The 26,818-nt window shown below is 53.4% G+C and overlaps 8 protein-coding genes and 1 non-coding gene across 9 annotated transcripts; 4 read left to right on the forward strand and 5 right to left on the reverse strand.

Moving 5' to 3' along the window:
- Nucleotides 1-325: 325 nt before the first annotated feature.
- AtWU_04912 (WD40 repeat domain-containing protein) lies at nt 326-2,345 on the forward strand (the record flags this gene model as incomplete). Its single annotated transcript, XM_035500023.1, has 4 exons — nt 326-661; nt 730-1,218; nt 1,272-2,127; nt 2,194-2,345. The coding sequence occupies 4 exons, from the start codon at nt 326-328 to the stop codon at nt 2,343-2,345; spliced, it is 1,833 nt and encodes a 610-aa protein (XP_035355916.1).
- A 336-nt stretch (nt 2,346-2,681) lies between these two features.
- AtWU_04913 (uncharacterized protein) lies at nt 2,682-3,443 on the reverse strand (the record flags this gene model as incomplete). Its single annotated transcript, XM_035500024.1, has 5 exons — nt 2,682-2,693; nt 2,820-2,831; nt 2,902-2,922; nt 3,006-3,017; nt 3,087-3,443. 5 exons carry the CDS (start codon nt 3,441-3,443, stop codon nt 2,682-2,684), a joined length of 414 nt encoding a protein of 137 aa, XP_035355917.1.
- An 806-nt stretch (nt 3,444-4,249) lies between these two features.
- Nucleotides 4,250-6,038, reverse strand: AtWU_04914 (putative hexokinase Kxk; the record flags this gene model as incomplete). The annotated part of the gene is made up of 5 exons (XM_035500025.1): nt 4,250-5,125; nt 5,188-5,595; nt 5,685-5,710; nt 5,793-5,915; nt 5,999-6,038. 5 exons carry the CDS (start codon nt 6,036-6,038, stop codon nt 4,250-4,252), a joined length of 1,473 nt encoding a protein of 490 aa, XP_035355918.1.
- Nucleotides 6,039-6,825: 787 nt separating this feature from the next.
- On the reverse strand, nt 6,826-8,073 carry AtWU_04915 (SIR2 family histone deacetylase; the record flags this gene model as incomplete). Its single annotated transcript, XM_035500026.1, has 2 exons — nt 6,826-7,839; nt 7,951-8,073. 2 exons carry the CDS (start codon nt 8,071-8,073, stop codon nt 6,826-6,828), a joined length of 1,137 nt encoding a protein of 378 aa, XP_035355919.1.
- Nucleotides 8,074-8,642: 569 nt separating this feature from the next.
- AtWU_04916 (Golgi transport complex subunit COG4) lies at nt 8,643-11,159 on the forward strand (the record flags this gene model as incomplete). The annotated part of the gene is made up of 2 exons (XM_035500027.1): nt 8,643-9,833; nt 9,882-11,159. 2 exons carry the CDS (start codon nt 8,643-8,645, stop codon nt 11,157-11,159), a joined length of 2,469 nt encoding a protein of 822 aa, XP_035355920.1.
- Nucleotides 11,160-12,252: 1,093 nt separating this feature from the next.
- Nucleotides 12,253-14,098, reverse strand: AtWU_04917 (ammonium transporter; the record flags this gene model as incomplete). Its single annotated transcript, XM_035500028.1, has 4 exons — nt 12,253-12,896; nt 12,952-13,543; nt 13,600-13,931; nt 13,990-14,098. The coding sequence occupies 4 exons, from the start codon at nt 14,096-14,098 to the stop codon at nt 12,253-12,255; spliced, it is 1,677 nt and encodes a 558-aa protein (XP_035355921.1).
- Nucleotides 14,099-19,277: 5,179 nt separating this feature from the next.
- On the forward strand, nt 19,278-19,349 carry AtWU_t120. The gene has a single exon. It is a non-coding gene; the product is annotated as a tRNA-Arg (tRNA).
- A 172-nt stretch (nt 19,350-19,521) lies between these two features.
- pmr1 (Ca(2+)/Mn(2+)-transporting P-type ATPase PMR1) lies at nt 19,522-22,867 on the reverse strand (the record flags this gene model as incomplete). Its single annotated transcript, XM_035500029.1, has 3 exons — nt 19,522-20,096; nt 20,149-22,633; nt 22,760-22,867. The coding sequence occupies 3 exons, from the start codon at nt 22,865-22,867 to the stop codon at nt 19,522-19,524; spliced, it is 3,168 nt and encodes a 1,055-aa protein (XP_035355922.1).
- A 1,401-nt stretch (nt 22,868-24,268) lies between these two features.
- On the forward strand, nt 24,269-26,113 carry AtWU_04919 (kleisin alpha; the record flags this gene model as incomplete). Its single annotated transcript, XM_035500030.1, has 2 exons — nt 24,269-24,532; nt 24,602-26,113. The coding sequence occupies 2 exons, from the start codon at nt 24,269-24,271 to the stop codon at nt 26,111-26,113; spliced, it is 1,776 nt and encodes a 591-aa protein (XP_035355923.1).
- Nucleotides 26,114-26,818: the final 705 nt, after the last annotated feature.

Consider the following 26,818-nt stretch of genomic DNA (forward strand, 5'->3'; position numbering starts at 1 on the left):
GTACATGATTTTACTTCAGCTGCTTTTATGTCTTTTGTTTCGTCTACTGCACGTTATAACTCATCCACGCATACGTATAGTTTAAAACGTGATTAATTTTAAGATCGCATTTAGAATTGATTCCAGTAGCAATCTACGTAATTTAAGTATGCCTTAAATACCAGGCGCAGATGTACCGCAGTGACCGCACCCCTCACCGCCCACATCTGCCGGCCGCCGAAGAAAATTATTGTCGGCTTCGCTTTCTGCGATATACACCACCCCCTCTATCCACCCATTCAACTCTCCCCTAAACTCTGATCAATCAGAGAACACATACTTCACAATGCCGAAAGTGGCTGTCAAGCAAAAGTCCCGCCAAAAGGTCAAAACGGCCGCGCGCTCCCCCTTCGAACCAGGCCAACCCATTCGCGAAGCCAGCGACATCGACATGAGCGACGATGAAACGAGCTCCGACGAGTCCTCGGTGCCGGAGAAGGACGAAGCCGAGAAGAAGCTCGAGGCGATGCTCTTCGGCGACGACGAGGGGTTCCTTGGCGCGTTGAAGAACCAGAAGGATCGCAGTTTAGTACTCGCGGGTCAGAGTAGCGATGAGGACGAGTCTGCGGAGGAGGGAGACGATGATGAGGTGAAGGATTTGTCGCAGATGGATGATGCTGATGTTTGTTCTATCCTAATTTACTCTCTTGTTTGTAACTGTACTGGTTGCTAACGAATGGGTTGTGGTAGCTTTTCTTCCTTGACTCTGGCGCCGGACCGGTCTCGACGGATCTCAGCGAGGCGGCGCCCGCCGTGCCGTCGGATGAAGAGGGCAGTGAGGAGGAGTCTGGTATGCCTGCGCTGTGGCATGATAGCGACGACGAGCGCATTACGATCTCCTTGGCGAGCCACCAGAGGCTGAGGAAGCTGCGTGTCGCGGAATCGGAGGATGTCATTAGCGGAAAGGAATATATTCGCCGCCTGCGCAGACAGTACTTGCAGTTGAACCCGATGCCGGACTGGGCCAACCCTGAGAAGCAGCAACAGAAGGATGAGTCCGATGCGGACGAGATGGACACGGATGATGAGGAGCCGTCGTCCACACAGCCGCTGGCTAAGTTGCTGCAGAACGCTACGGACCTTGTCAACGTGGAGGAAAAGACGTCAAGCGGTCGCAGAAAGATGCGCCAGGAGGTTGTGGATATTCATCGTCTCAAGGACGTTGGCAAGGACCAGCCGGTATGTCTTCTGTTGCTAGGTTGCGCATCACTTCAAACTAACATAGTATACAGTCCTCGGTTGATTCGCTCATGTTCCACCCCAACTACCCGCTGCTCCTCTCCTCCGGACCTGCAGCTACGCTCTTCCTCCACCACATCTCGCCCTCCTCCCCGGCTCCTAACCCGCTCCTCACCTCATTCCACATCCGCAACACCCCCATCCACACCTCGGCCTTCCACCCGCCCTCCGGCAACCGCATCTTCGCCTCCGGCCGTCGCCGCTACTTCCACATCTGGGACCTGGAGACCGGCAAGGTCGACAAAGTCAACGGCACCGCCGACCGCAAGGAGGAGCAGAAATCCATGGAGCGATTCAAGCTCTCTCCCTGTGGCCGCTACGTCGGTCTGGTCGGCACCTCCCGCAAGGGCGGCGGTCTCATCAACATCCTGGACTCCGGCACGGCGCAGTGGATTGCCCAGGTGCGCGTGGACGGCCGCGGCGGCGTGGCCGATTTCGCCTGGTGGAGCGACGGCGAGGGTCTAACGGTGGCTAGCAAGAACGGTGAAGTGTCCGAATGGGATGGCCGTCTCAACCGTGTCGTCGCGCGCTGGATGGACGCCGGTGCCGTCGGCACGACGGTGCTCAGTCTGGGTGGTCGGTCCGGCCGGACGCAGCTGGGCGGAGACCGCTGGGTGGCTATTGGTAGTTCCAGCGGTGTGGTCAACGTGTATGATCGTCGCGAATGGGCTGCGGCGTACGCAGCACAGGGCGAAGACGTCGAGGCTGGACAGTCGGCGATTCCTCGTAACCCGGAGCCGGTCCGGGCTCTTGATCAGCTCACGACGCCGATCAGCCATTTGGTGTTTGCGCCGGATGGACAGTTCTTTGTTATGGCGAGTCGGTGGAAGCGCGATGCGCTGAGAATGGGTGAGTCCCCTCCTCCTACTTTGATTATAGACCGTGTGGAAAGAATACTAATGACGATGACTATAGTTCACCTCCCCACATGCACGGTGTACCGCAATTGGCCGACGTCGAATACGCCTCTGGGTCGTATCTCATCGGTGGCTATCTCGCCCAACTCAGAGCATTTGGCTGTGGGTAATGAGCAGGGACGGATCAGGTTGTGGGAGATTAGGGGGTAAATATTCCTACTTGGTAACTTTATAGAGCCATAAAAGTTTTATACTGCATATTACATGGAGTTAGTGTAGAGTAAATAAATACCAGTGCAGATTCATTCAATCATATTGATCGCTTGATGTGTGACGTGTAACAGAGATACAGCAAGCCCTAAATGACCAACAGTGAACCAGATCCAAGCAAATCAGATAAAACAGACATAAAGAAATAACCTATGAACACCTCCGCCATTCACCACATCAGAAAGAAGAAATAATCATCAATAAGACAAGACAGAAAATTGAACCGAAAGCTGTGCCCTAAGACAGAGTAGAATTTGACTGTCCGTGTCGATCAGTCTACCGCAGACCCTATACCAGTAAAGAGCCGTAGTTAGTATCACTTTCATCATAGATGCCAACCCTATTCCTTCCCCCTCTGTCTCCCTGTAAAAGACAACCAAAGAAATATAAAAAAAAAAAAATAGGAGAACTAACCAATCCACCAAGCTACATCACCAGACAATAATTAGCCATCCATCCCAGAAGCATCAAGTAAGTTAGAGGTGGAGTATCTTACCAATCCCAAAATCCCCGACAACTAATTCCCCATAACAAAAACTCCTCGTTAGCAAATATCCTTCTTCCTTCATCACATCCTCACAGAACACCAGTGTTACTTACGAAATCAAACGGCTGCATGAAACACACTTGTTAGCATCACACTCCATCCATAGAAATGCAATAGAAAGGAACTGAACATACATCACTCTTATCCTGATCATCCCCACCCTTATCCCCACCATCATCCCCCTTAGGATCCTTTCCATCATCACCATCATCTTCGTCGTCGTGATCCTCGTCATCGTAATCATCATCGTCGTCGTCATTATTACTCGTCTCATATTGCGCCGAAGCACCCGACGAAGAGGCAGAGGCACTTGCCGACGCACGAGAACTCGGTGTAGATGATGCTGCGGCGTTGGGGGTGTGCATTGCTGCTGCTGATGTTGCGGGTGTTGCTGCTGCGGTGGCGAGGTCGCGCTTCTCTATGAGGGGTTTGGCTGCGGCGAGGGCGGTGGTGGCCCAGAGGGTTGTTGTTAGGAGGGTGGTGAGCTTCATGGTGGTTGTTGTTGTTGTTGTTGTAGTAGTTGTGGGAGATACTGGGTATGCTAGGTAGAGTAGAAGGAGGGTTTGGTAGGTAGGGTGGAACGTCAATCAATGGTGGTGTAGTAAAGAGAGAGGGCTGAAGGAAGAAAAAGAAGAAGAAAGGGACAGAGTAAAGCAGGAGGGTAAATAGGGCTATATTTATATAGTACTACTACTTCTACTACTACAGTAAACACAGTTGCTGGTAGTGACGAAATGACATCGGGCTGTAGTATCTACCAGGTTCATCCATGATGGCTCCTACATGATACATGCAAGGATTCATAACGATGTGCATTCCAGTCCAGTTCCAAGTTGAATCAGTGGTCAGGGCCAGATGATCCCATCCCGTCTGTCTGGTCCACGAGATTTCAAGCATTCTTCGTCTATCCCACTAGGAATGTTTGATCGGGGTCCCCTTTCCTTCCTGTGCAACCAAACCAACACTGACCAGCTGAGTGACCGTGCACATTCTTTCGTTTTTTACCTTTCGGTTGCATTGCTTGCTGCGGGGTTTTTGTGTTTACAGACTGGCTGTGGTGGTGGCAGGTCCAGTCGGTAGAGACGGTAGAGTTACACATTCAGTGGCTTCCTGGTTGGCTTCTTAATCACTACAAGGATTGCTCCAGACCAGACCAGGCCGGGCCAATTCTTCATCATAACTTTCGTCGGGCTTCTCTACCCATGTTCAATCAATTATTTTCATTCCGTCCACCCCGTCTCAACACCAGAGAATAAATAATCACACCAAAGAATTCAAAAATATGTGCGCCAGGTCATTATAGCAGGGTCTTCATATCAGCCATGTTCCGGATACCGCACAGGTTGCCGGCCTTGACCCGCTTCAGGGTCAGCGCCGCAATCAGCGCAGCTCCCACACCAGATCCATCCTCGGCCGCCATGATGGTCACCTTGTCCTTCTCCTCCGGAGCCCAGTCCAGGATCTCCCGCAGAGCCTTGGCTCCGCGTGCCTTAAAGTGAGGGTACTTGGTGAAGACGGAGCCGTCAGCACCAACGTGGCACGAGTCGATCTTCTTCTTCGTGCAAATGGCGGCAACACCGCAGGCCGACAGGCGAGCGGCACGCGTACCGATGAGCTCGGCCAGGCGGCGGATCATCTCCAGCTCCGCCGGGGTAGCCTTGATGTTGAGTTCGCGCTCCATGAGCTCCTCGGTCTCCTCCAGGTTCTCGTAGGGATCCTCCTCGATGGCCGCCAGGAAGGAGGAGTCCAGGATGTAGGGCTTGCGCAGCTTGGTGGTGTCCTGGCCGTTGAAGATGAGGCCGGGGCGGTTCTCCACCAGGTCCATCAGGGCCAGACGGAAGATCTCACCCAGGTACAGACCGGCGGTCATCTTCTCGAAGGCCTGCTGACCGGGACGGGGCGAGTCACGGTCGATGATGTGGTCGTACTTGGTCAGGGGCAGCACGACGTGCTCGTTGTCGAAAGCGCCATACTCGCAGTTGATAGCCACGGGCATGTCGGCGGGCAGGTTCATGTGGGCCAGCTTAGGGATGGAGCCAACATTCTCCATGTAGGCGGCGTTGACACCGGTACCGAAGATGCAGCCGATCTTCATGTCGGTGTCGGTGTAAGCAGAGGCGATGAGGGTTCCGGTGGTGTCGTTGATCAGAGCAGCCACCTTGATGGGCAGGCCCTGGATAATTGCTACATTAGCTCGAAGAACTTTGCGTGATTTGCTATCGGGGATTGACGTACGCGCTTCTGCAGGATGGCCTCCAACGGAGGGACGACGTCGTGGCCCTCGACACCATCAATGTCGAAACCCTTGGTCCAGCGCTGCAGGACACCGTGGTCGATGTAGTCCTGGGTGGCGGGGTAGGAGAAGGTGAAACCCAGGGGCAGCTTGGAGATCTTCTCGTTCTCGTGGTGAGCCTCGATGAACTGCTGCAGGCAGTCGGCGATGTATTCCCACAGCTCCTCGGCAGTACCGGTCTTCAATTCCTCGGGCATGCGGTACTTGGATTGGGTGATGTCGAAAGCACCCTTCTCCTGGGTCAGGGTGATCTCACAGACACGCAGGTTGGTGCCACCCATGTCGAGGGCGAGGAAAGTACCCTGTTCGTCGCCATCGGGGAATCCCATCACCCAGGTGACGTTCATAGGCTGGGTAGGGGGGGAGAAAGAGGTTAGTCGGGACGAAGAAAACGGACGAATTGAGTCGATTGATGCATGTCATGAGCCAATGCACTTACGATGTTTCCGCCCTCGACACTGAGACCTGTTGTATAGAAGAAATATAGTCAGTCGGAGTGATGCATTCCGGGCCGCATTAGTAGCGGGTTAAGTGGGAAAAGACGCACCCTTTTCCAATTCCTTAACAAAGTGGTTGACAATCTGCTTGAGCTTGGAGCGATCAACGGTGAATTGCTCCTCGAAATCCTTGATCTGCTGCAAAAGGTTCTGGGGAACATCGGCCATAGAACCTGGAGAAGCAGAGGGGCAGCCATCGGGTCAGCGATCGGCATCCCGAGAAATGGAGGGGAAAGGTGGGAGAGCTTGGTATTACCCTTGCGGGAAGGGGGACGCTTAGGACCGATTCCAACCATGATGACGGTAAGAGATGATTAGATGGGGGAGAGAGGTTGTAGATGAGGATAAAGAACAGTAGTAAAGAAATCGAGGAGAAGATGGAGAAGAACAGAGTTAGAAACCGGGATGAGGGAAGATCGAGGGGGGGGAAAATGACGTGGGGCAACAGCAGCAAGCAGATTCGGAGACGTAAGTAATAATAATAAGTTACTTAGTGTTTTGGGCCCCGCAGTGGAGGAAGGATCGCCTTCACCGGTTGTTACTTTGGGTGTCTCGCCGCTTCATGTCTTGTCGTTCCTCGTGGATTAAATATCTCCAGAGTTTAAGTAGTTCGGGCTCTACCTACGTGTCAATGTCAAGATAAGTATAGCATGAAGCTAAGAGCTGTCATGTTGTTTGCGGGAGACAATTTGCTGCGGAGGAATGTATGCACTACTATGTATGTACTCCATCACTGCTGCTTCCTCTTCCCGCATTCTTTCTTAGTTCCTTCCTTCCTCTTTAACTCATTCAATTCATCCACTATTATCTTCCTCTTCTTCTTTTGTTTACTATCAACCAGTTTACTACAAAACATCATGTGTATCATTATCCTATATCCATCCCAATTAATTTCTTTTTTTTTTCCCCTTCCATCATGACACCCGTCGAAATCCCAGGAAGCTCCAGGAACCATCTATCTCTCTGGTCTCGTCCACTCAGATTCTCTCCATTCCAGCCACCCAACGCCATCTCGCCCGGACCTTCTCATCCATTCCATCCCCATCTGGTCCATGTGATCTCTCTTACTTTTGCTTTTTCCTCTCACCTCCCTTCCTGCATCCGCGCCAGATGCGGGAAGACATGAGCCAATCCCCCAATCCGGTCGTTCTCCTCTGCAGCTTGCTTCTCCTTCCTACCCGCTGCTTCCGCGTGCGTGCCCGACTGTCGCTCCAGATGCTGCCGCACTCGCTGCTGGTACGCCTGCGAGATTCCCAACGTGCGATCAACCTCCTCTGTGAGCCGGTCCACTTCATCTTGCAGCCGCTCCTCCCGGGTTTGTGGGGATGCATTCTCCGCCGCCCGTGTGGCCGGGTCCGGGTTCGTCCTCTCCCACAGCTCCTCTAACTCCTTGTCCCAACCCAACGCCCGTGCCAATCGTCTCACCCCTGTGTCGCAGTCACCCAACACCAGTACATCGTCCGGGCGGGATCCCAGCCCACCGACCCGCTCCATGTTGATCAGCACGCGGGGTATTCCATCACTAACGAATGCGGGCAGACTGGCAAACGGCTGCACTTGTAGACTGGTTCCCATAACAATGCACAGGTCCGCCTGCTCGGGGAGCTCCCGGTTGTCGAAGAAGTCAGCCGGCAGCGACTCCCCGAAGAAGACAATGTCGGGCTTCACCAGCCCCTTGCACTGAGTACAGTACGGAACTTTTCCGTTGGTGATAGCCTCTTTCATCAAGTCCTCGGGGTATTCCGCTTTGCAGTCGATGCAATGCTGTGTCGCAAAGCTCCCATGCGCCTCGACAATCTTATCACCCGGCACCCCCGCCAGCCGCTCCAGGCAGTCAATGTTCTGCGAGAAGTGCTTCAGTAGCATCCCCTTGTCGTAAAGTAGCTTAATGAACGAATGTGCGATGGTGGGTCTGAACTGACCCGGGGCAAGTTCCCGGGCCAGGGCGTAGAATGGGCGGGGATTCTGGCGGAAGAAACTGATGTCGAAGACGGCTTCGGGATCGGGCAGGTCCAGATGGGCGAGATTCGAGTAGATGCCGGTGTCTGGCGAGCGGAAATCAGGAATTCCGGCCGAAGTACTGATGCCAGCTCCGACCTGTAGACGTACCTCCTGTTAGCTATATCCCCACTCAATCTCATTATTGGGGATGTAGAATTCGATCTGACAGAGTGCGGGGGAGGGGTAATCGGAGGGAAAAGTTTATACCATCACCACCACGCGCTTCACGGGCTTTTGCTTGACATATTTGGCAATCGCCTCGATGCTGCGTGTCTCCAGCACTGACGGGGGCGTGTGCTCATCTACCAGGGTCGAGGATTCGTTGCCCATGGTGCGTGGCCGGCGACCTGTTCGGGGTCGGGCGTGCTGGTGTCGGGGTTTGCGACGGCGACCAATGATGACGGTATACGACCAGTTCCAGTCGCCAAGGAGGAGGTGCTTAAAGTAAAGCAGTTCAAGGGTTAGACAGCGGGTGAAACCGTCGATATCGTGAAGAGAAAAGTGCGACTGGAAATCTGAAGATGACGTCGAATGCAGCAATCGGCAGAATTGCTTGTCACCTGTGGCGGCCTGAGGTATCTATATCTTATGTCCCGTGATTCTTGTACGCCTGAATCTATCTAATTCCTGCCATATCAATTCTAAGATCAATGATGAAAGAATGCGGTGAATCTCAAGCAGCTCTCGAGGCTGTTCTCACTCTTCCACACTCTTCATCCTGGTGGCCATTATTCTGAGGCACCTGCAGCACCTCAGGGCTCAGGCAGCTCCCCAGCTGCTCACCGCCTGCGGGCCGAGTGCCAGATGGCCTTCCTTTCCCTTCATCATTTCCCTCTATGCTTCTGAGTGATCAACTGGGTATATCGCCGGTTCATCTCGCCCTCGTCTGATCACAGACAATGTCCAATTCCACGGCCGGCATGGCAAATGGCCATGCAGTGCCTCCCTCGCATCCCGCCCCGGACATCTTCAATGCCAGCTCCGTTGCCGAGATCAAGGCCACCTTGTCGCACCTGCACCACCAGGAGGCCTCTGTTACAGCTCGCCTGGATGCCCTCGTGGCCTCCCAGAAGGATTTCTCTCGCGAATTGGGCCGACTCGACTTACTCCGCGCCCATCTCGGTTCCCAGACCAGCACCACCCGCGCCATCAGCCATGGCATGCTGGCCGATGCCGCAACCACCGCCGATCGCATCTCCAGCGCCGTCCGTCGCCTCGATCTAGAACAATCCCGCGTGAAGGCAACCCTGGAAGTGGTGGAACAGGTCTCTGAGCTCAAGGCCTGTGTGCTGGGCGTTGCAGGCTCCATGGGTGCGCCGCAGGACTGGGAGACCGCCGCCAGCTATCTGAACCGGGCCTCCAAGATCCCCCCGGAGGTCGCGCAGGGGGCCTTTGCCGCGGAAATGGTGCCGACGGCCGAGGTGCCCGATCCGCCAAATGTCACGCTTGATAACGCCGCGGAATCGCTCTGTGGCTTGTTCCTGCGCGAATTCGACAAAGCCGTCAAGGAGAACAACGGTGCCCGCATCACACGCTTCTTCAAGCTCTTCCCCCTCATCGGTCGGTCCGAGGTGGGTCTGGATGTCTACGGCCGCTATGTCTGTCAAGGCGTGGCGGCGCGAGCTCGATCCAACCTCAACGCCGGCACAGGGGCTTCGCCAAGCAAGGACGGCTTCTTCTACGCCAATGCGCTGACCAAGCTGTTCGAACATATCGCCCAGATCATCGATGGTCACGGCGGCCTGGTGGAGCGTCACTACGGCCCGCGTAAGATGAACCGAGTCATTGAGCGTCTGCAGCTGGAGGCCGATGTCCAAGGAGGCATCATCCTGGACACTTGGAGTGACGAGCGCCATGTTGACCGAAAGCTGACCGACACCAAGTCCTACGCTTTCACTTTCCTCGTGCAGAGCTTCCTCCCTCCGCAGCGCAGCGGAACCCCCCGGTCCAACTCGCCTGCCGTACGCGATGCCGCTGCGGCCGATGATGAGGGCGTAGATATGAAGGAGATCGACGGGCTTCTCAACGAGATGGCTGTCATGCTTGGTCGTTGGTCTCTATATTGCCGGTTCCTGGCCGACACCTGCAATGTAAGTCCTACCCACCGCATTCTCCTTGTCTTAACTAACCCAGTCCAGCCCCCGGAAGCGGATGATGACCAGAAATTCGCCCTGCCGCAATTTCTCCGGGAATCGACTCTGGCGAAGAAGATCAACGACCGCCTGGCCTCTCCGTTTAACACCATGACTACTTTCTTCTTCCGCCGGTCGGTTGAGAAGGCGTTCCAGCTGGACGAACAGCCCTCCGGCCTGACCCTCAACCCGCAAAGACCGCTCAAATCCGAGCCGCCACACATCACGTCCGCTGTCGACGACATCATGTACATCGTCAACAAGGTCCTGCAGCAGTCTCTCGTCACGTCGCAGATCTCCGTCGTCACCAGCGTGGTGCCCACGCTCTCGCGCGTTCTTGGCTCCGACTTCATCGGCATGACCCAGCGCAAAATGCGTGACGAATGCTACCCTCGCGCCGCCGTCCAGGGCGGCCAACCTCCCGAGCAACTCGTTATCTCCTTCCTCGTCCTCATCAACAACCTCGACGTCGCCGTCGACTACGTCCGCCGCATCCTACAAAACCACACCGAGCCCAAAAAGTCCATCGGCCCTGATGGCCAGGTCGAGGAGACCGACCCTCTGCGCTCCCTCTTCCCCGTCCCGGAAGAAGCCCGCCTCGCCACACAAACCCTCCAATCCCTCTCCGCCTCCTTCGAGTCCAAGGTCACCGACCTCCTTACAGACGGCATTCAAGTTGTTTTCAATAACGTCATCAAACACCGTCTCCGGCCCATCCTCTCCGACGCCTTCCGCGACATCGAGTATCAACCCCGCGAAGACACCGATCCCACCCGCACTGTCTACCATGACTACGACTCCGATGATCCGGACTACATGGCCGATGGCACCGTCCCGGATGACGACGACCCCACCAGCCGCGCGGAGCTCGTCCGTCCGCGCTTCGCCGCCGCCTGGACCGAACTGCTCCTACCTCTCAGCCGCATCCTCACCGCATCCGCCTTTGACCGTCTCCTCACTGTCACCATTGCCTACCTCTCCCGACTCCTGGAGAAGCGTCTCTGGTCTTACCATGGCCGTGTCAACGCCCTGGGCGCCACCCGCCTCGAGCGCGACGTATCCGGAGTGGTCAGCGCCGCTGTCGATGTGGGCGGCACGCAAGCGGCACCAGGGCGGTACCGGCACCGTGAAGCGTTCACGCGGTGTCTGCAAATGGTTCTGGTCATGGGCATGGACGAAGACGAGTGGGAAGATGTTCTCCGAGGTGGAGAGACAGCTGAAGTGGTGGATAAGTTGAGTCGCGAAGAGAGGATGAGAGTGAGAGGGATGGTGAGGCGGGTTTAGTCTCTCACTTTTCACCTTCCACATTTCTTCATTCTCCCTATTCGTCTACGACCTTCTCCTCAGCGAAGAGTCAACTTTTTTTCCCCTTATTACCTTTCTACAACCGCATGAAATAAGTTCTGACAGCGTCGTCTTGTCGAAAAAATACATACGTATTGCTTTCTCTTGTATATAGTACCTTAGCATGTCACAACATACCAAGCAAGTCATCTTACCACAACACCAAACTCCAAGCCCTTCAAATACGTAATTACCTTGTTCTCTTCTAATTTCCTGCACTGAAATGCATCTGCAACAATAATCAATTAATGACGATACAGAATGACGGAAAGTGATTACATACACGAATACATGCGTACTTAGGGCTAGATAGGCTCTACATGCATACATCCGAACCCCCCCCTCCCCCATATATACAGGAAGAAGGAACTGAGGGGCCATGCAGAACATTTAGCATACATGTATGGACAATTTTGTATATATATTAGATATTTTATGAATTGGGTCAAGCACGCTGCGTATATGAAAGATTTAGTTTTCTCGGTCACGTGTTCGTATGTATACGACAGCTTCGATGTTGGGGGATGTTGTTTTTGGAGGGAGGTCGAGTACTCCGCACATGCATGTGGTCTATCTGTTTACTCCGTACCGCCGTGGGGTATTTGGTAGCAATTCCGGGGTAGTACCGGAACACGTTGTTAGCTGTCATTTGCGTCTAGGCTAGCTGATTTCAGACATCTACATCTACATCTTCCAGTATAGTGCAGCTATCATATGTTACGGACGGATCAATTGACTATCTATGCATGTACTGGTATCACTCCATAAGCAAGATCTAGGAAACGAACATAGTCAAAAATAAACAATAACCCCCCGCTATAACCTAATATATACAATCCACCCAACAGGTAGATATACATAACCCGCGGGCTTTGTCCCTGAAAACGCCAAACCAAATCGCCGCCAAATGTAATACATGTACAAAACAAAAAAGTGGCTCAGCCGGGCTAATAAGAAAGGCATCGCTGGATATCACAGAAAGAGAAAAGAAGACAGAAGACATTAAGAAGTTAGAAAAGATGAAAAGTCCGACTCAGGTCGTCACCTTTTCGTTGATTTGAGTCGCCGGGATAGGCTCTTCGACCGGCTCGGGCTCATGCGGCGCGTGGTGTTCTGCTACCTGTCGCGGCGCAGGCTGCATCTTCAGCTCCTGGATGCCCGAGTCACCCTCGCTGCATCCGCGGCTGTCCACACCAACCGGGGCGTGGCCGTCCAGCATCATCTCACTGTGCTCGCCGATTCCGTACCGCGCCGCGGCGGGGATCTGGTGGCCGTCTTCGAGCTGGTTGTGCTGCTGAGGGGTCCAGGCGAGGTAGTCACGACGGACTTCAACGTAGTCGTAGGCGAATTCACCCAGCTGGTCGTCGTCCATACCCAGCAGTTCGGCTTCTTCCGAGGCACGCAATTTCAAACCGGGAATGGCGTTGATGGCGTAGGCGATGATGGCGGACATGACAAACGAGTAGGCGCAGGTAGCGACGACATAGGCGATTTGAATGTAAAGTTGCTTGTAGTTGTGGATCAGCCAACCTCCGGATCCTGATCCAGTGTTGACACCGTCTAGTCCAACAATCGCATCGTCCGCGAAAAGGGCGTTAAAGATAAGACCGACAATTCCAGCAACACCGTGTTCCGCGAACACATCCATCGAGTCGTCGATACGGATCCAGTATTTCACTGTAAACTCGTCAGTGATTGAACGGGATAACTGTTAAGCAACTACGTGACTTACCCTTGGTGGAGTAGTTGCAAACAATACCGGTCACGACACCGAGAATCACACTAGCCCAGGGAGGGACGAAACCAGAAGCCGGAGTGGCCGCAACGAGGCCCGAGATGGTACCGGAGCACCAACCGACCATGGACCACTTGCGAGCCAAGCGCCAATCGAGAAGAACCCAAGTCATACCGGCGAAGGCAGCGGTCAAGTTAGAGTTCCAGCAAGCCATGGTGGCACGAAGGTTCGCCCCAAAAGCCGAGCCACCGTTGAATCCCAGCCATCCGAACCAAAGGAAAACGGTTCCCAGTAGAATGAGAGAGACGTTGTGTGGGCGGAAGTTCAGCATCATGCGCTCCTGGCGACGGCCCAGGACCATGGAGTAGGCAAGTGCCGACAGACCAGACCCGATCTCGACAGGACCACCACCAGCGTAATCCAAAACTCCGTACTTGTAGGCCCAACCGTTCACGTTCCATGCCCAGCACGCCAGAGGACAGTACACAATCGTGGCCCAAATGAAGACGAACACCATTGCGGGTAGCATGCGTCCACGTTCGGCCACAGCTCCCATGATAATTGCTGCCGTAACTCCGCAGAATTGCATCTATCCCAATTGCGTTAGCTATTGATTGTAAAGTCCCATTTAAAGATCGTAATTACCTGATAAAAAGCGTAGAGGAGGTTCGGAACCAGCGGGGAGCCCGGACTAGGATCGGCCAAGGTCTTCATCAAACCGAAGTTGCGCAGGTTACCGATGTAGCCGTTGGTTGCAGTCGGGGAAAAGGCGAGGGAATAACCCCAGAAATACCACTGGAAGGTGACGACGGAGAACGAAGCCATACAAGCCCAGATCATACTCAGAGCTGACTTGCGGCGCGCGAGACCGGAGTAAAGGAAAGCGAGACCAGGAATCATGACCATCACCATGGCGGAAGCCACGATGATGTATGCTTGATCACCGGATTGAAACCATTTGTTCAAGTTTTCCGTTCCTAGCCAACAGGTGAGTCATGGGAAGCCAAAACGACCAACAAAGGCAGAGTAACTAACTGGAATCGCCACCGATATCGTTGGTCGTGAGAGCCTCGTAGTCGGAGGGAGCGCCCGTCCAGTTGTAGGACGCATATTGCGGGATAAAGACGCCAGGTTTGTCCGACATGGTGGGAAAGAAAGACTATCGAAGGTAACACGAGGAATTGACGGGTCGAAATGATCTTCTGACGGGCGTTGTGAAGTCACCACCGCCGAGGAATGTTCTCAGGCCGAGAACAGGCGGGTGGTGGAGAGGGTGTAGTTCGAGTGGGTGGCGGCAGGAACTGCAGAAGCGAGATCGGGATCGAAGATCGAAGACGGAACTGGCGAATAGAGTATCTGCAAGGGCGAAAGGGGGAGAGAGAAAGGGAGGTGACACAGAGAGGAGGTTTGAGAATTAATTGGAATGGAGGGAAGTGACAGAGACAGAGAGAGAGAGGGAGAGGGAAGAAGGGCGAGTCGATTGAGAGACCGGCAGCGGGAATGTAAGACGGAATGCCGTGAGAGGAAGAGAGAGAGAAAGAGAGGGAAAGGATGCTGCAGACTGTCGACTCCGCCGGATGTGGAGAAGGGAAAACCGCCACGGGGGGCGCGGAGGGCGTCGACTATATAAATAAGAGTGTGCTGACTTGAGGAATGAAGCAGAAGATGGCCGATGAGTGGAGCGGCCGGGCAGACAAGATTCTGGAAAGGCACCGGAGTGGGACCTCAAACCTGCGACGAGGTTGCGCTTTTACCAATCCGACCCGATAGCAGCGATAATAGGTTGGTGTCAATGCCCAGGCAGGAAGAGGAGAGGAAAAGTCCCTAAACTTTGCTCAAACGTTGGGCGCGGGTGGAGCACCTCGACCGTCGATAATATCTATTAGTGATGACTTTTTGGCGGGTGGATGATAAGTTGATATGCCCTTGAAACTTCATTCATTCAATTCATTTCCAGATTAGCCTCGCGTGGGAGAGAAAGAAGACCCCAGAAAGATTTAAAGGAAACACGAAAAAGTCTAAAATTCAAGTCTCCAGTAAATAGTCAGAAAAAAAGAAAAAGAGAAAAAGAAAAGGGAAATTATCAGAAAACAATAATTTATTCTCATTCCACCACGCGAGGGAGGCGCCAGAAAATAATTCAAATCAAATAAAATAAAGATAGTGAGAAAAAAGCCCAAATGGGAGGCCGCTGAGTCGGGCGAGAGAGATAAGGTGAAAAATCAAATGGCATAAAATAAACTCGGGCCCGACGATCATCCACCAGAACCCATCCAAAATCCACTGGTTGCGTTTCCTGGCGAACGGCGGAGGAATGGATGCCGCTGCTGGTGATGGAAAGGAGGATGATAGACTTTTCTTTGCTGCGTGTGCTTCACTTGTCAAAGTTGATAGATCGTGAGAAGCTCTCTTGACAACCACACACACACATATACAAACATCAATTGTGTTTCCCAATTACCTGTCAGTCAGTAGTTTCTTCTGCAGTGAGTGCAAAATGAGTATTTGCTCTGGGCCCTTGATTGGGTCCGTGGCAAAACTGCCGCCCTCGGCCAAGACCGCCGCCGATTGAGGAGGACTGCAGAAATTATTCCCAAAGAAGTCGGTGGCGAAAACTCCCCGTCATATTTCCACTTTAGCCCCGGCTGGGTCCTGGTATACTATCCTCGGTTAAGCCTGTTGGAATGAGCTGTTTCATCATCATAAGCAGCAGCAACAGCAGCAACATCATCATCATCCACACTCAATTCATATTGAGTGTTCATTCACACAGCCACCATGCTCAGGTTCCAGTGGATAGGGAAGAGCGTCGGTCCAGGCCCCGACCCATTGAATCTGCAAACTCGTCCCAGGGGAGAGGGTTCGTATAGCCTCCCGGTTAGGTTCCATGCTGTTTCCCTGCTTGTATAGTAAGCTGTAATCCCCAGTATACGGTATGGTATATGGTATCAAAAGTGTCGATGATGCCCACGCGACAGAGAGTAGGTGGACTGTAGGACCGCATAGACCAGCTCATCCCACCGCATGGTCTGCTGCTTCCTGGATCATCATCTCTCCGTATGCAGAGGAGGAAAAAGGAGAAGAAACAGAGCAGCACCAGCGCAATCCGGGGGCCTCGGGCTTGGGGCTTCTGTTTACTTTATGTATCTACTCCATATGCGCGCACGCGGAACTCCGACAGCTGGCGATTATCTATCACGCATACCTTCAAGCCCAATGATAACAGACTGAACACGTTCCAGAGCTACTACAAAGCGCATACTCGCGGCCTGGGGCCCTATCTGTTGCCGAGTTGGGCCGGCAAAGGAATGGGCAACCGGTTCCCAGATTAGTAGATAGATAGGGGTACTGACTGTGTTTGATCTGGCTCGAATTTGAGGCAGACAGGCAGACAGACAGGCAGGAAGGCACATGCTTGCACCCTACTTCGTCTCACATGCAGAAATGCGTCTTTCATGTAAGGAAGAGTACAATGTACCAGGGAAATAATAAAACCAGTCTGATACATCCATCCCAAAACAGAAATGAAAGGGATATCCTAGTTTTCTATCCATCTATCCATACTAGGCAAACCTGAAGTAAACTGCCAATTCGAAGCCAAGACACAAGACAACAAGATCATCACGTTTCATGCTCAATCCATCCACCCTCCATCCATCCGTGTTCCCCACGACCAGAAAGCCTAACTTATTCCGTGGAAATCGGAAAACTCAAGATGACCTTTCTTATCAGTTCCATTTTCTCTCAGCTCATCACCACTCCGAATCGATTGGCTAGGAGGTCACGATAAGGGCAGCTGCACGCCACCTGCATCCGGGGTGGGTCCCGCCGGAGCCCGATCCGGCCTAGCTCAGCCTCGAGCCGCTCCACCGCGCTGATAACGACGAAGCTTGGCCAATGATAGTCCGCTTGTCATTCCTGTTTCACCCGATGTCCGCTCGGGAGTTTCAGGAATTGGGTAGGCCTGAAGCGGGCGGGCGGGCTTTCGAGGTTGGGTCGCGCAGTCGCCGGTTCGGAGGTTTGCCAGGCTCTAGTCCAGTAGCAGTTAGATAGAAGAGATACGGGGACGGGATGAATGAACTTGCGAGTCGGGCTGCGTTTGCTTGGCTCTTGGCTCGGAGGATTCCGATGGTGAGGGTGCTGTGAGCCTGTGATGCGGTGTGATGGTGCCTACAATCATTTTAATGTGTGTGTGTGCTATAACTTATTGTCTTATGGTGTGTACTCGACTGCTTCTAACTGGCTAGTAATCCAGATCGGAGGATATGTCACTCTGCTTACTCTCCCCCATACGATGATATCGCACTTACGTCTGTATGACAGTCCCAGACCGGGCGGACAAATGCACGCAAAAGCATGGATGGGTACCTCGACTAGCAGTCGCGTGGGGTGGGACTACACTAGGCAACCCAACCCGGCTTGCCTATCAGCAGCCGACAGAAGTCCCGAGTCATTCTGCGGTAGATAATAGTAGATAGTAGACAGATGATCCTACATCGGACCTGTGCTCCCCGGGACCCCTGGTGCTGATAGCACGTTGCCCAATCCGGTCTAGCAGTAGTTCATAAGTAGATGCTGTCCCCAGTTCCCTCAATGCTTTAGTTCAGGGGAAGAGTAGAATGAGATAAGAAACACTGGAGATAGGAACTACACTAGTACCTGGTACCTATCTTTAGTTTCTTTAAAAAGGAAAAAAGGATTCCTTCCCATGTGCTCATGTCTCCATATAACTAACCTGACCCCGTCTCCGCCTGCACTACTAGTAGTAGCTCCCTTATCTCTGGGGTTTCTTGTCGAGTAAAATGATAGTATTCTCTACCAGGTGGGTTAGATGTTACTGCATATCGTGTAACTAAATTGGTTGCTGATCTTTGACTCCTTACTAGTTCCTGCGTCTTAGTCTGAACGATGCTTATTTGGACTACTCCTTTGTGGGGGTGCTATACTCCCTGCGTGGGTGGCCATGCATGACCTTGTCCTTTCAAGACATCACAGACATGCCATAACATGACACAATGGCCCGTGTGTATGCCACGAGTCAAATATTGAGTGCTGCATGACATGAAAATAAACTATACATCCATGTCGACCACGTGCCCTCACAGACCCCCAGGGAACCACACTATCGGGTCCCGGTTCATGCCACGGGGCAAGCTACGATGGTGATCGACTGAGGAGACACAAGGGCGGAGTATGGACGATGAGCCCATCACCGGAGCTAAAATCGTCAACGGTCACGGGAGCGCGCCAATCATGGGTTTGCCTGTCGCCTGTTCGTTGCAGGGACCAATGGCCAGACACCATTACCTAACATTTATTGTCCTGCCAGCCCTAATTCGACGTCTGCTGCAGATGCACGGCCATGAGTCTGTCCCAATTCATTCTTTCAGTCCGGAGAATGTTCTGCTTCCGGAGATCCATTAGAAATGGGCACCATGGCCCGGGCCAATCGCCCCTTGCGGATTTATTCTGCGATCTGGGTTCGGGGTTGAGCATGCCGAGACGATGGGAACGGATGTTGTTGCCGCTGGTATGCTGTTCCGCTTGATGGTGATCCGTGATGGTATCAATAACCATCCTTCCTACCTTATTACTTTCACGGCTTCTGCTGAAATGCAATGTTTGCTGGGGAGTGTCTTCGCTTTGAGGTGCCGAGCATTTAAAGCCCTAGCTTATCCCGACGTTGGTCCTCTCCCTACTCTGACCCCGAACTTTCGGGATCCCGGTGTTTCATGCGCCCGTTCAATGGCCCTACATAGTGCCGGTTCTTTGAAATACATACTGGTTCTTGAACCAGCATACGTCCGTCTTGGATGTGATACCTCAATTTGGTGTACCTCTCCCTGCAGCTGACCGCTGTATGCTGATGAGGAATCCGAGAGCCAGAGCACGTCAGCCAGCTATACTTAGCTCTTTGACTCCCCGGTTCCCTTTATACTACGTACGTAGTGGTAATCGAATTATCTAGACCTTTCATGCGCAGCTATTGTAGCAGTACCTGGTTCACTTCCTCGGTCCTCGCGACTCTCTAATATACGACCCGGTCAAACCACTGTCGGTTCCGACTGGCAAATATATATACCATCTTCGACAGCATTTCCTTAGTGGCGAGCTTACCACTAGTAGTATTAGTAACGGCAAGTCCGCAGTACTATGTACAGACACCACTGAGTTACTACTACTACTCACCTAAAGCACCCTTATCATGGTTAGACTACTGTTTCCCAGTGGTTGTATCCAGCAGACCACACAGGTAGAGGGAACACGTATTGCTGTGTTGTTGTGGCTCATAAATTAAATTACAGGCCAGTATTTCAACAACTGGCCTGCTGGCCCAATGGTAAGGCGCTTGACTACGGATCAAGAGATTGCAGGTTCGAGTCCTGCGTAGGTCAATTCTTTTTTTGTTTTGCTTTTTTTCTTTCACTCCCCAAAACTTTTCAACACTGCGGATACTGACTGGGTACCAGTTTACCTTATCTTTAGATTTATTGCCCAAGTAGGTTGTCAATACTGACATCGAAGTATAACGGAAACATCTATACATATAACCTATAACCTAATCTATTAAACATTGACACTGTATCCTACCCCCACCGTGCCCCGTCGTTTCAACGCCATATAATACTTGCGGGCCTCATCGACCCAAAATACGGTACTCGAAATACACACCAGCCGGAACAAATGTCCAAAGCCCAAAGGCTCCGTCTGGAAGATGCGCTGCAAGAAGGGAAGGTATATCACACACGCCTGTCCCGCGAGCGAGCCCAGAACGGCGTAGTTGAACATCTTGTTTCCAAAGAGAGAAATTTCGCCACGGAGCACCGACTTGCCCTCACTGCGGCAGGTCAATGCGTTGAACATGTCGAACAGCACAAAGCATGTAAAGGTCATCGTGGTGTCGTGGGCTGTCACCACGCGGGAGTGTACGCCGGGGTTGGCGGTGTCATCGGCATCGCCCATTTCGTGAATGTAGATGGCCAGAGTGCCGAGCATGATCATCATCGCGGAGGTGAGCACCCGCTGGACGAGCGGCCTCGTGAGTACACGGGCATTCCGGGGTCGGGGTGGCCGGTTCATGATGGACGGGTCAACGGGTTCCACGCCCAGTGATTGTGCCGGGGGACCATCCATGAGAATATCTAAGAGTCGACATCAGCAGTGTTTCAAGCATGTTAGGGAAGATAAACTCACTGATCCACAGGATTTGCATGGCGTTCAACGGATTCTTGAAGCCCAAGGTGGTGCTCAGCAACACAAGACTCAGTGCCGCAACACTGGTACTGAGCTGAAAGGTAATGAAATTCTGGATATTGTAGAAGATGCCCTTGCCCTGCTCGATGGCACGCAAGATGGTCGAAAAGTCGTCGTCTGTCAAGATCATATCCGCTGCCTCCTTGGCAACATCCGTGCCCAGCTTGCCCATCGATATACCAATGTCCGCCTTCTTGAGTGCCGGGGCGTCGTTCACGCCATCGCCGGTCATAGCCACTACATCGCCGCGAGATTGCAAAGCACGCACAATCTTCATTTTATGGTCCGGACTGGTGCGCGCAAAGACCGAGGTCGAGGATATGGCTTGCGCGAGCTCCTGTGTGCTCATTCGATCGATCTCATGCCCATTCATGACGGGCCGTGATCCGGGAGCGTCACTGACCGGCATTCCTAGTTTCTTCGCGATAGCAACAGCGGTCGTCTCCGCATCTCCCGTGATCATGATGACCCGCACTCCTCCAGCCATGAGACGCCGGATGGACTTGTGAACGTCCTTGCGCGGAGGGTCGTTCATGCCCACCAAGCCTGCAAAGACTAGTCCATTGTACCGGTCATCGTCATCACTCTGGCTGGACTTGGACACGGGCGTACCCGATCTACTGCCAAACGCTCTTCCTCTCGAAGTATCCCTAACTGCTCCACTGGCAAAAGCTAAGACCCGCAAGCCCTCTGCCGCCATGTGCTCAGCTGCGTGCCTTATCGACTGGCGCCGTGGTTCATCCAGGATAACCTCACGGCCATCCTTGGTCAAGTAAGTATCGCACCGGGTCAATACCTGCTCGAGGGCTCCCTTGATATAGGCCACATTGTCACCGGAGGTGCCGTTGCCAATGATCACACCCATCCATTTGCGCTCAGAACTGAACGGAGTTTCCGCGACACGGGCGCTGATACGCTCACGCACATCGTCCTCGCCGAATGTATCCAGCAAGTCCAAGATAGCCACGTCAGTAGGCTGGCCAACCCATCTGCTACGGACACTTCCAGAAGCCCTGTCGTCCGTGGAGGACAAGACCGCGGCAGAAGAGGCGCTAGCCGGAGAGTTGGCATGCACGCGAGATAGTCTGGCATTGTTGGCAATGTTGCCGATTCGTAGAACGGTCCGCGCTGCAGGCCCGGGGGTCAAGGAGGAAATATCATTATGGACCTCAAAAGGCTCGGGGCAGTCAAAGTGCCACATTTTGGTAACTGTCATGTGGTTCAGAGTCAGAGTACCGGTCTTGTCACTGCAAACGACGTTTACGGAGCCCAGCGTTTCGACACTCGGCAGCCGGCGCATGATAGCTCCTCGCTTAGCCATGCGCAGCACTCCCAGAGCCAGCGTCACGGTAACAATAATAGGGAGGCCTTCTGGAATCGCAGCCACCGCGAGCGAAACACCAATGGTGAACATCTCGAGGAGCTTGCGACCCTGGATCAAGCCAATGAGAACAATCAGTCCGATGACACCAAACGAGATGTAACTCAACTCCTGGCCCAAACGGTCCATTGACAGCTGGAGAGGCGTCCGCGGGCTTTCAATTTCCTGGAGGGAGGCGGAAATGCTTCCAAACTCCGTCTTCGCACCGGTTCCGATCACAATTCCCTGTCCGTATCCCGACCGAACCAGCGTACCCATGAAAGCGATGTTGTGTTGTTCATTCAAGCGGATGTCGGCTCCCACGGCGCCACTGGCCGGGGCGTCGTAGAATGGCGATCGAGGTGGGCTCACAATCTTAGGGGAGTGCGAAGGAAGGTGCTTCGGGCTGCGGATGGCATCGGGGTACTTGACAACCGGTTCGTTTTCGCCTGTCAAGTTGGACTCATCGATGGAGAGATCCGTGGCGGCAGTGATCCTGATGTCTGCCGGAATGCGGTCTCCGACGGTGAAGAGGACCAGGTCACCTGGCACGAGTTCCGTGGCGGGCACGGTAGTCGAGGCCTTGACGGCAGTGGAGATGGACGGGCTCTTGCTTCGCAGCTCCTGCAACTCCATCTCCGCACCAGGAGCCGGCGGGATGGTGCCGGCCACTGGAGGGCCGTTCAAGGGAACATCGCGAATCAGATGCGCATGGTGCGGCACCAGACGACTCAGTGCCTCCAGAGACTTTTCCGACCGATATTCCTGAACGAATCCGACGGTGACCACAATTGTGACGGCGAGGGTAATGCTGACTGCATCATCGTAGTTTCCCATGAAAAAGGAGATCGCAGCGGAGGCCAAAAGGAGGAGGATCAAAGTCTCCTTAAACTGCTTGAGAAAGCGGAGCCATATGGGCTCCGGTTCTTCGTGCGGGAGTTCGTTGGGGCCCTCTTGTGCCAGGCGCACCTCGGCCTCGGCGGGATTAAGGCCATGGACGAGGGAGGTCTGTAAGCGCTCTGCGGTCTCTTGAGGATCTAAGAGCGAATATGTCGAGGTAGACGTCTATCCGCGCAAGGCGCCCCAGTTAGCCGCGCCGACGGAAGGTAGACGGCAGAAGGGACAGATTGCAAGAGACAAGTAGTTGGGACAGACGGAGAGGACCAAAAGACAGACAGGCAAGCCACTTACAGAAGGGGAAGTACTGGAGCGCACGTCCGCCGGGGTTGTCGACCTCGGTCTCGAATCGGGGATCTGGGCATTATGGAAAGGGAGCGCGGGCGTTGCGGACCTTGACATCTCTCATGCTTTGTCGAAACGGAAAATAGGCCCAGGTATATCAGACACCAATTGCTAGCATCCCGTCGGGAACAGTAAGGAAGGAATAATTAAAATCGAAGAGAGCGAGGTGTTCTTTTTTTTTCAGGGGGAGGAGGAAATGAGATGTGAGAGTAATCGCTCTGGGGGAAAAATCGACAAGGCCGGCGAATGGGCGAAGCCACAGTCTCTCCTGGTGGTTTGACGCGAGTTGGCCGTAACTGCATCAATAATCGTCAATTGGTTAGCCCAGATGGGGGGGAAAGGTCGCTAAGTGGACACGGCGACCAGGGAAGGGAGAGGAGGACTGGGCCAGACTTCGGGGCAGAGTAGACAGAGAGGAGAGAACAGAACCCACCCGGTCAAGTAGTTTTAGTATATTTTGTCGATAAGAACACAAAGAAACCTTGTCTTATTGAGAAACCCTGATCATGACCCGGAGCAGGTAATCTTCAATCAAGTCCTTCTCCTTCATGCATTGAGTTTCTCCTTGGGATTTCTTTTTCTTCTTTCTATTGACGGCTTCATCCTTGGGCGGTGCGGCTGATGATGCCTTGCCCGATGCGGCCTAGCCTTATCGGATGACGTGTTGTTCCGAGCTGTCCATATCGGGACTAGTGGAATAAGCATGATACCCATGATGAGTCAGCACAACTCAGGTGATCTACGGATGACATAAGCTAGACTGCTACACGTGACCCCAGCCACATCAATACGCACCAATCAGAGACGGGCAGAAGAAGAGGAGGCTGGGCAACATAACCTTACCACTCCCTTCCTCCCAGCCTGAGTAACCTGGCAGTCAATCAACTGTTGCTGGCCGGTCGACGCGCCTTTCCCTCTCTTCTACTCTTTCCCTTCCCAAAGTTCCCACTTCTTGTTTCCCTCCCACCTTTTGCGACTTCGAACCTTACAATCTCTCCCCCCCAACCCCAGCCCCCTCTCTTTTTCTCTCCTTCCCTGTCAACTCTCCATTTTCGCATCCCACTATTGCCAATCCCTTTTTGGCTTCTTTCTTGTTTCCCCTCCAACCATCCGTTGTAGGGCGTGTTTGTCTCTTCACGATCGCATCTTGCGCGATCCTTTATTCATCACCCAAGCTACCCGTCGTCGGACTGAACGGGAACCATACTGTGGACTCCTCCCTCGCTCACTGCCCGTAGGGGGCCGAGCACCCGTCGCTGATCCTTTTTGTTTTCTGGATACGGCGCGCGTCCTCAGGCGTTTTGGTTGCCCGGGACTTCCACCACCACCACCACCACCAACAGCCACCGCTCTGGGTGGGGTATTCTTCTTACTGCACTATCTCTTGTCTTCTTGGATCTTATTCTTGCGACACTTGGTTCTTGGATTGATTTATCTCCCCTTCTTCCCCCCGCCACTATGTTCTACTCGGAGACCCTGTTGTCAAAGACCGGGCCACTGGCCCGCGTCTGGTTGTCGGCCAACCTGGAGCGCAAGCTTTCCAAGTCGCACATCTTACAATCCGACATTGAAAGTAGTGTCAGTGCGATCGTGGACCAAGGCCAAGCCCCCATGGCTTTGCGATTGAGTGGTCAACTGCTTCTGGGCGTGGTTCGCATCTACAGCCGCAAAGCGCGCTATCTGCTGGATGACTGCAATGAGGCACTGATGAAGATCAAAATGGTCGGTGCTCCTTTATACCCCTCTAGCATATTCCGACCCCTCCGTCGCTGACAACTCTTCCTTACCTAGGCCTTCCGTTTGACGAACAACAATGACTTGACCACTACGGTCGTTGCCCCTGGTGGTATCACCTTGCCCGATGTGCTGACCGAATCCGACCTGTTCATGAATTTGGACTCCTCCCTCCTGTTGCCGCAAACCCTCAACCTCGAACCTGAGGGTAAGCATCCTGGTTCTTCGATGGATTTTGGTAGTCAGCTGCTCCCGGATACTGGCTTGCGACGCTCCGCTTCGCAAGAACCTGCGCGCCTCGAGGACCACACCCTGGTCGACTTGGATTTGGGCGAAGATGAAACACCACTCGGCCACGACTTCAGTATGGAAGTGGGTCGAGATGCCCCGGCTCCCCGCCCCGTGGAGGAAGATCTCTTCAGCGATGGGGGCAAATTCAATGATGTGGACAACTTGCAACTGGACCTTGGCGAAGATGATGCTCCCCTGGATAAGATGGATCTGGGTGACGACGCTCTACCCCATAACCTTCTGCAGACGGATGACGCCATGGACCTCGGCGATGATCATGATGAGCCTGCCCTCAACGATGATGAAATCGAGCGCGAGAGTGTCCTGACCGAATTGGAGAACGACCAGATGGACGACCTTGAAAAGTCTCAAGCCTTCCAATTAGACGAGAATGTCGAAGTTGAAGAAGATGATGCAGTTACCGCCAAGCATGATCAGCAACAGCAACCGTCAAAGCGCCGCAAGGTCATTCTCATGCCACTAGACAAGGAAACCGACCAAAAGGTTAAGGATGTCAGGGAACAGTACTTGACGCGCGAGGAAATCATGAAGCCCTCCTCGTGGCTGCCTCGGGACCCCGTGCTTCTGACTCTGATGAATATGCAGAAGAACGGCGATTTTGTTTCAAATGTGCTTGGTGCGGGCCGGGGACGTGGCTGGGCTCCGGAATTACGTGACTTGCTTTCTTTCGATACCATCCGGAAGGCGGGTGAGCTGAAGCGGAAGCGCGACAGTGGAATTGCCGACATGGATGTGGATGCGGCCACTGCGCCGGCCCTGGAGCTTGGCGAAGAAGAGGCCATTGTGCCGGTCGATGAGGGAGTTGGTCTTGACTCTACCCTGCTTCAACGCTCCGAAATCGAGTTCCCCGGTGATGAGGAGGACCAGGCTCTGCGCCTGAGTGATGACGAAGGAATGAACCAACCATTGGAGGATGTCGACGACACGGTCGTTGCCGACAGTGGTCCCGTGTCGATTGGTACGAAGCACGCCGTCCACATCCTCCGGGAACGCCTGGGTGAATCTGCAGCCGAGCAGAAGAAGAGCGTGAAGTTCCAGGATCTGCTGCCGGAGAAGAAGGCATCCAAGGCGGACGCTACCAAGATGTTCTTCGAGGTCCTCGTGCTGGCCACCAAGGACGCCGTACAAGTTGAACAACGACCGGAGACTGTGGGTGGACCTCTGAAGATCCGTGGCAAGCGAGCCCTCTGGGGCTCGTGGGCTGAGGAGGGGGCCAGCGGAGAGGCAGAGCAGCAGCCCGTTGAGGCCACCGCCTAAAGGACCTTATGACTCCGGCGTCGTGTTCATGTACAGTTGCGTTCTCTTTGAGATTTTGATTTTGTTTTCGTGTGGGCAGGCTTGGCCCGGGAATCTCTTGGCTTTTGTATGGGGCGATTATCCTGTGTGAATTCTTTGGAGTTTTAGGGGTCTAGCTTCAACTTTTTCTTAACTCTCTTCTACTTCTTTTCTTCATTTTGTTGGACTTGACTCTTTTCTTCCGGGACTGAAAAGGTGGCTATTATGATTCTGCTGGATAGGCTGGGAATGATGCCCTGTTGGTCGTTGGGCGAAACATGATGATTGGACCCTAGGTAGCGTAGTGTAATAGAAGAACTCGAATAAACCAGCCCAGCGATGCGCATGGGGCGTATCCCTCAGATTTATTTTTCAACCTAGATCAGATCGATACTATCAAATCCAGTTATAAAGTAGTAAGTACTACACAGTTAGTAGTGTACAATGCATGGATGACTTTCGGGTGGCGGTTCCACGTGGGGAAAGCTTCCGCAAACGCTGCGGAGAAATACAAGACGGACCTGGGGGGAAAATATAGATAGGTAGATAGTAGATAAGTAGTACTGTATCTCAGTAGTCATCATTGCGGAATCTCTCACCTGCGGTGGTCCCTCCTCCATATCTATAACACTGACGTCCGGTTGACTGACGGTTAACGGACCAGCAACTGAGAGTAGTAAGTAGTAA

The sequence above is a fragment of the Aspergillus tubingensis genome, assembly GCF_013340325.1.
Source record: "Aspergillus tubingensis WU-2223L DNA, scaffold_6, whole genome shotgun sequence".
In the NCBI taxonomy this organism is placed as follows: Eukaryota; Fungi; Ascomycota; class Eurotiomycetes; order Eurotiales; family Aspergillaceae; genus Aspergillus; species Aspergillus tubingensis.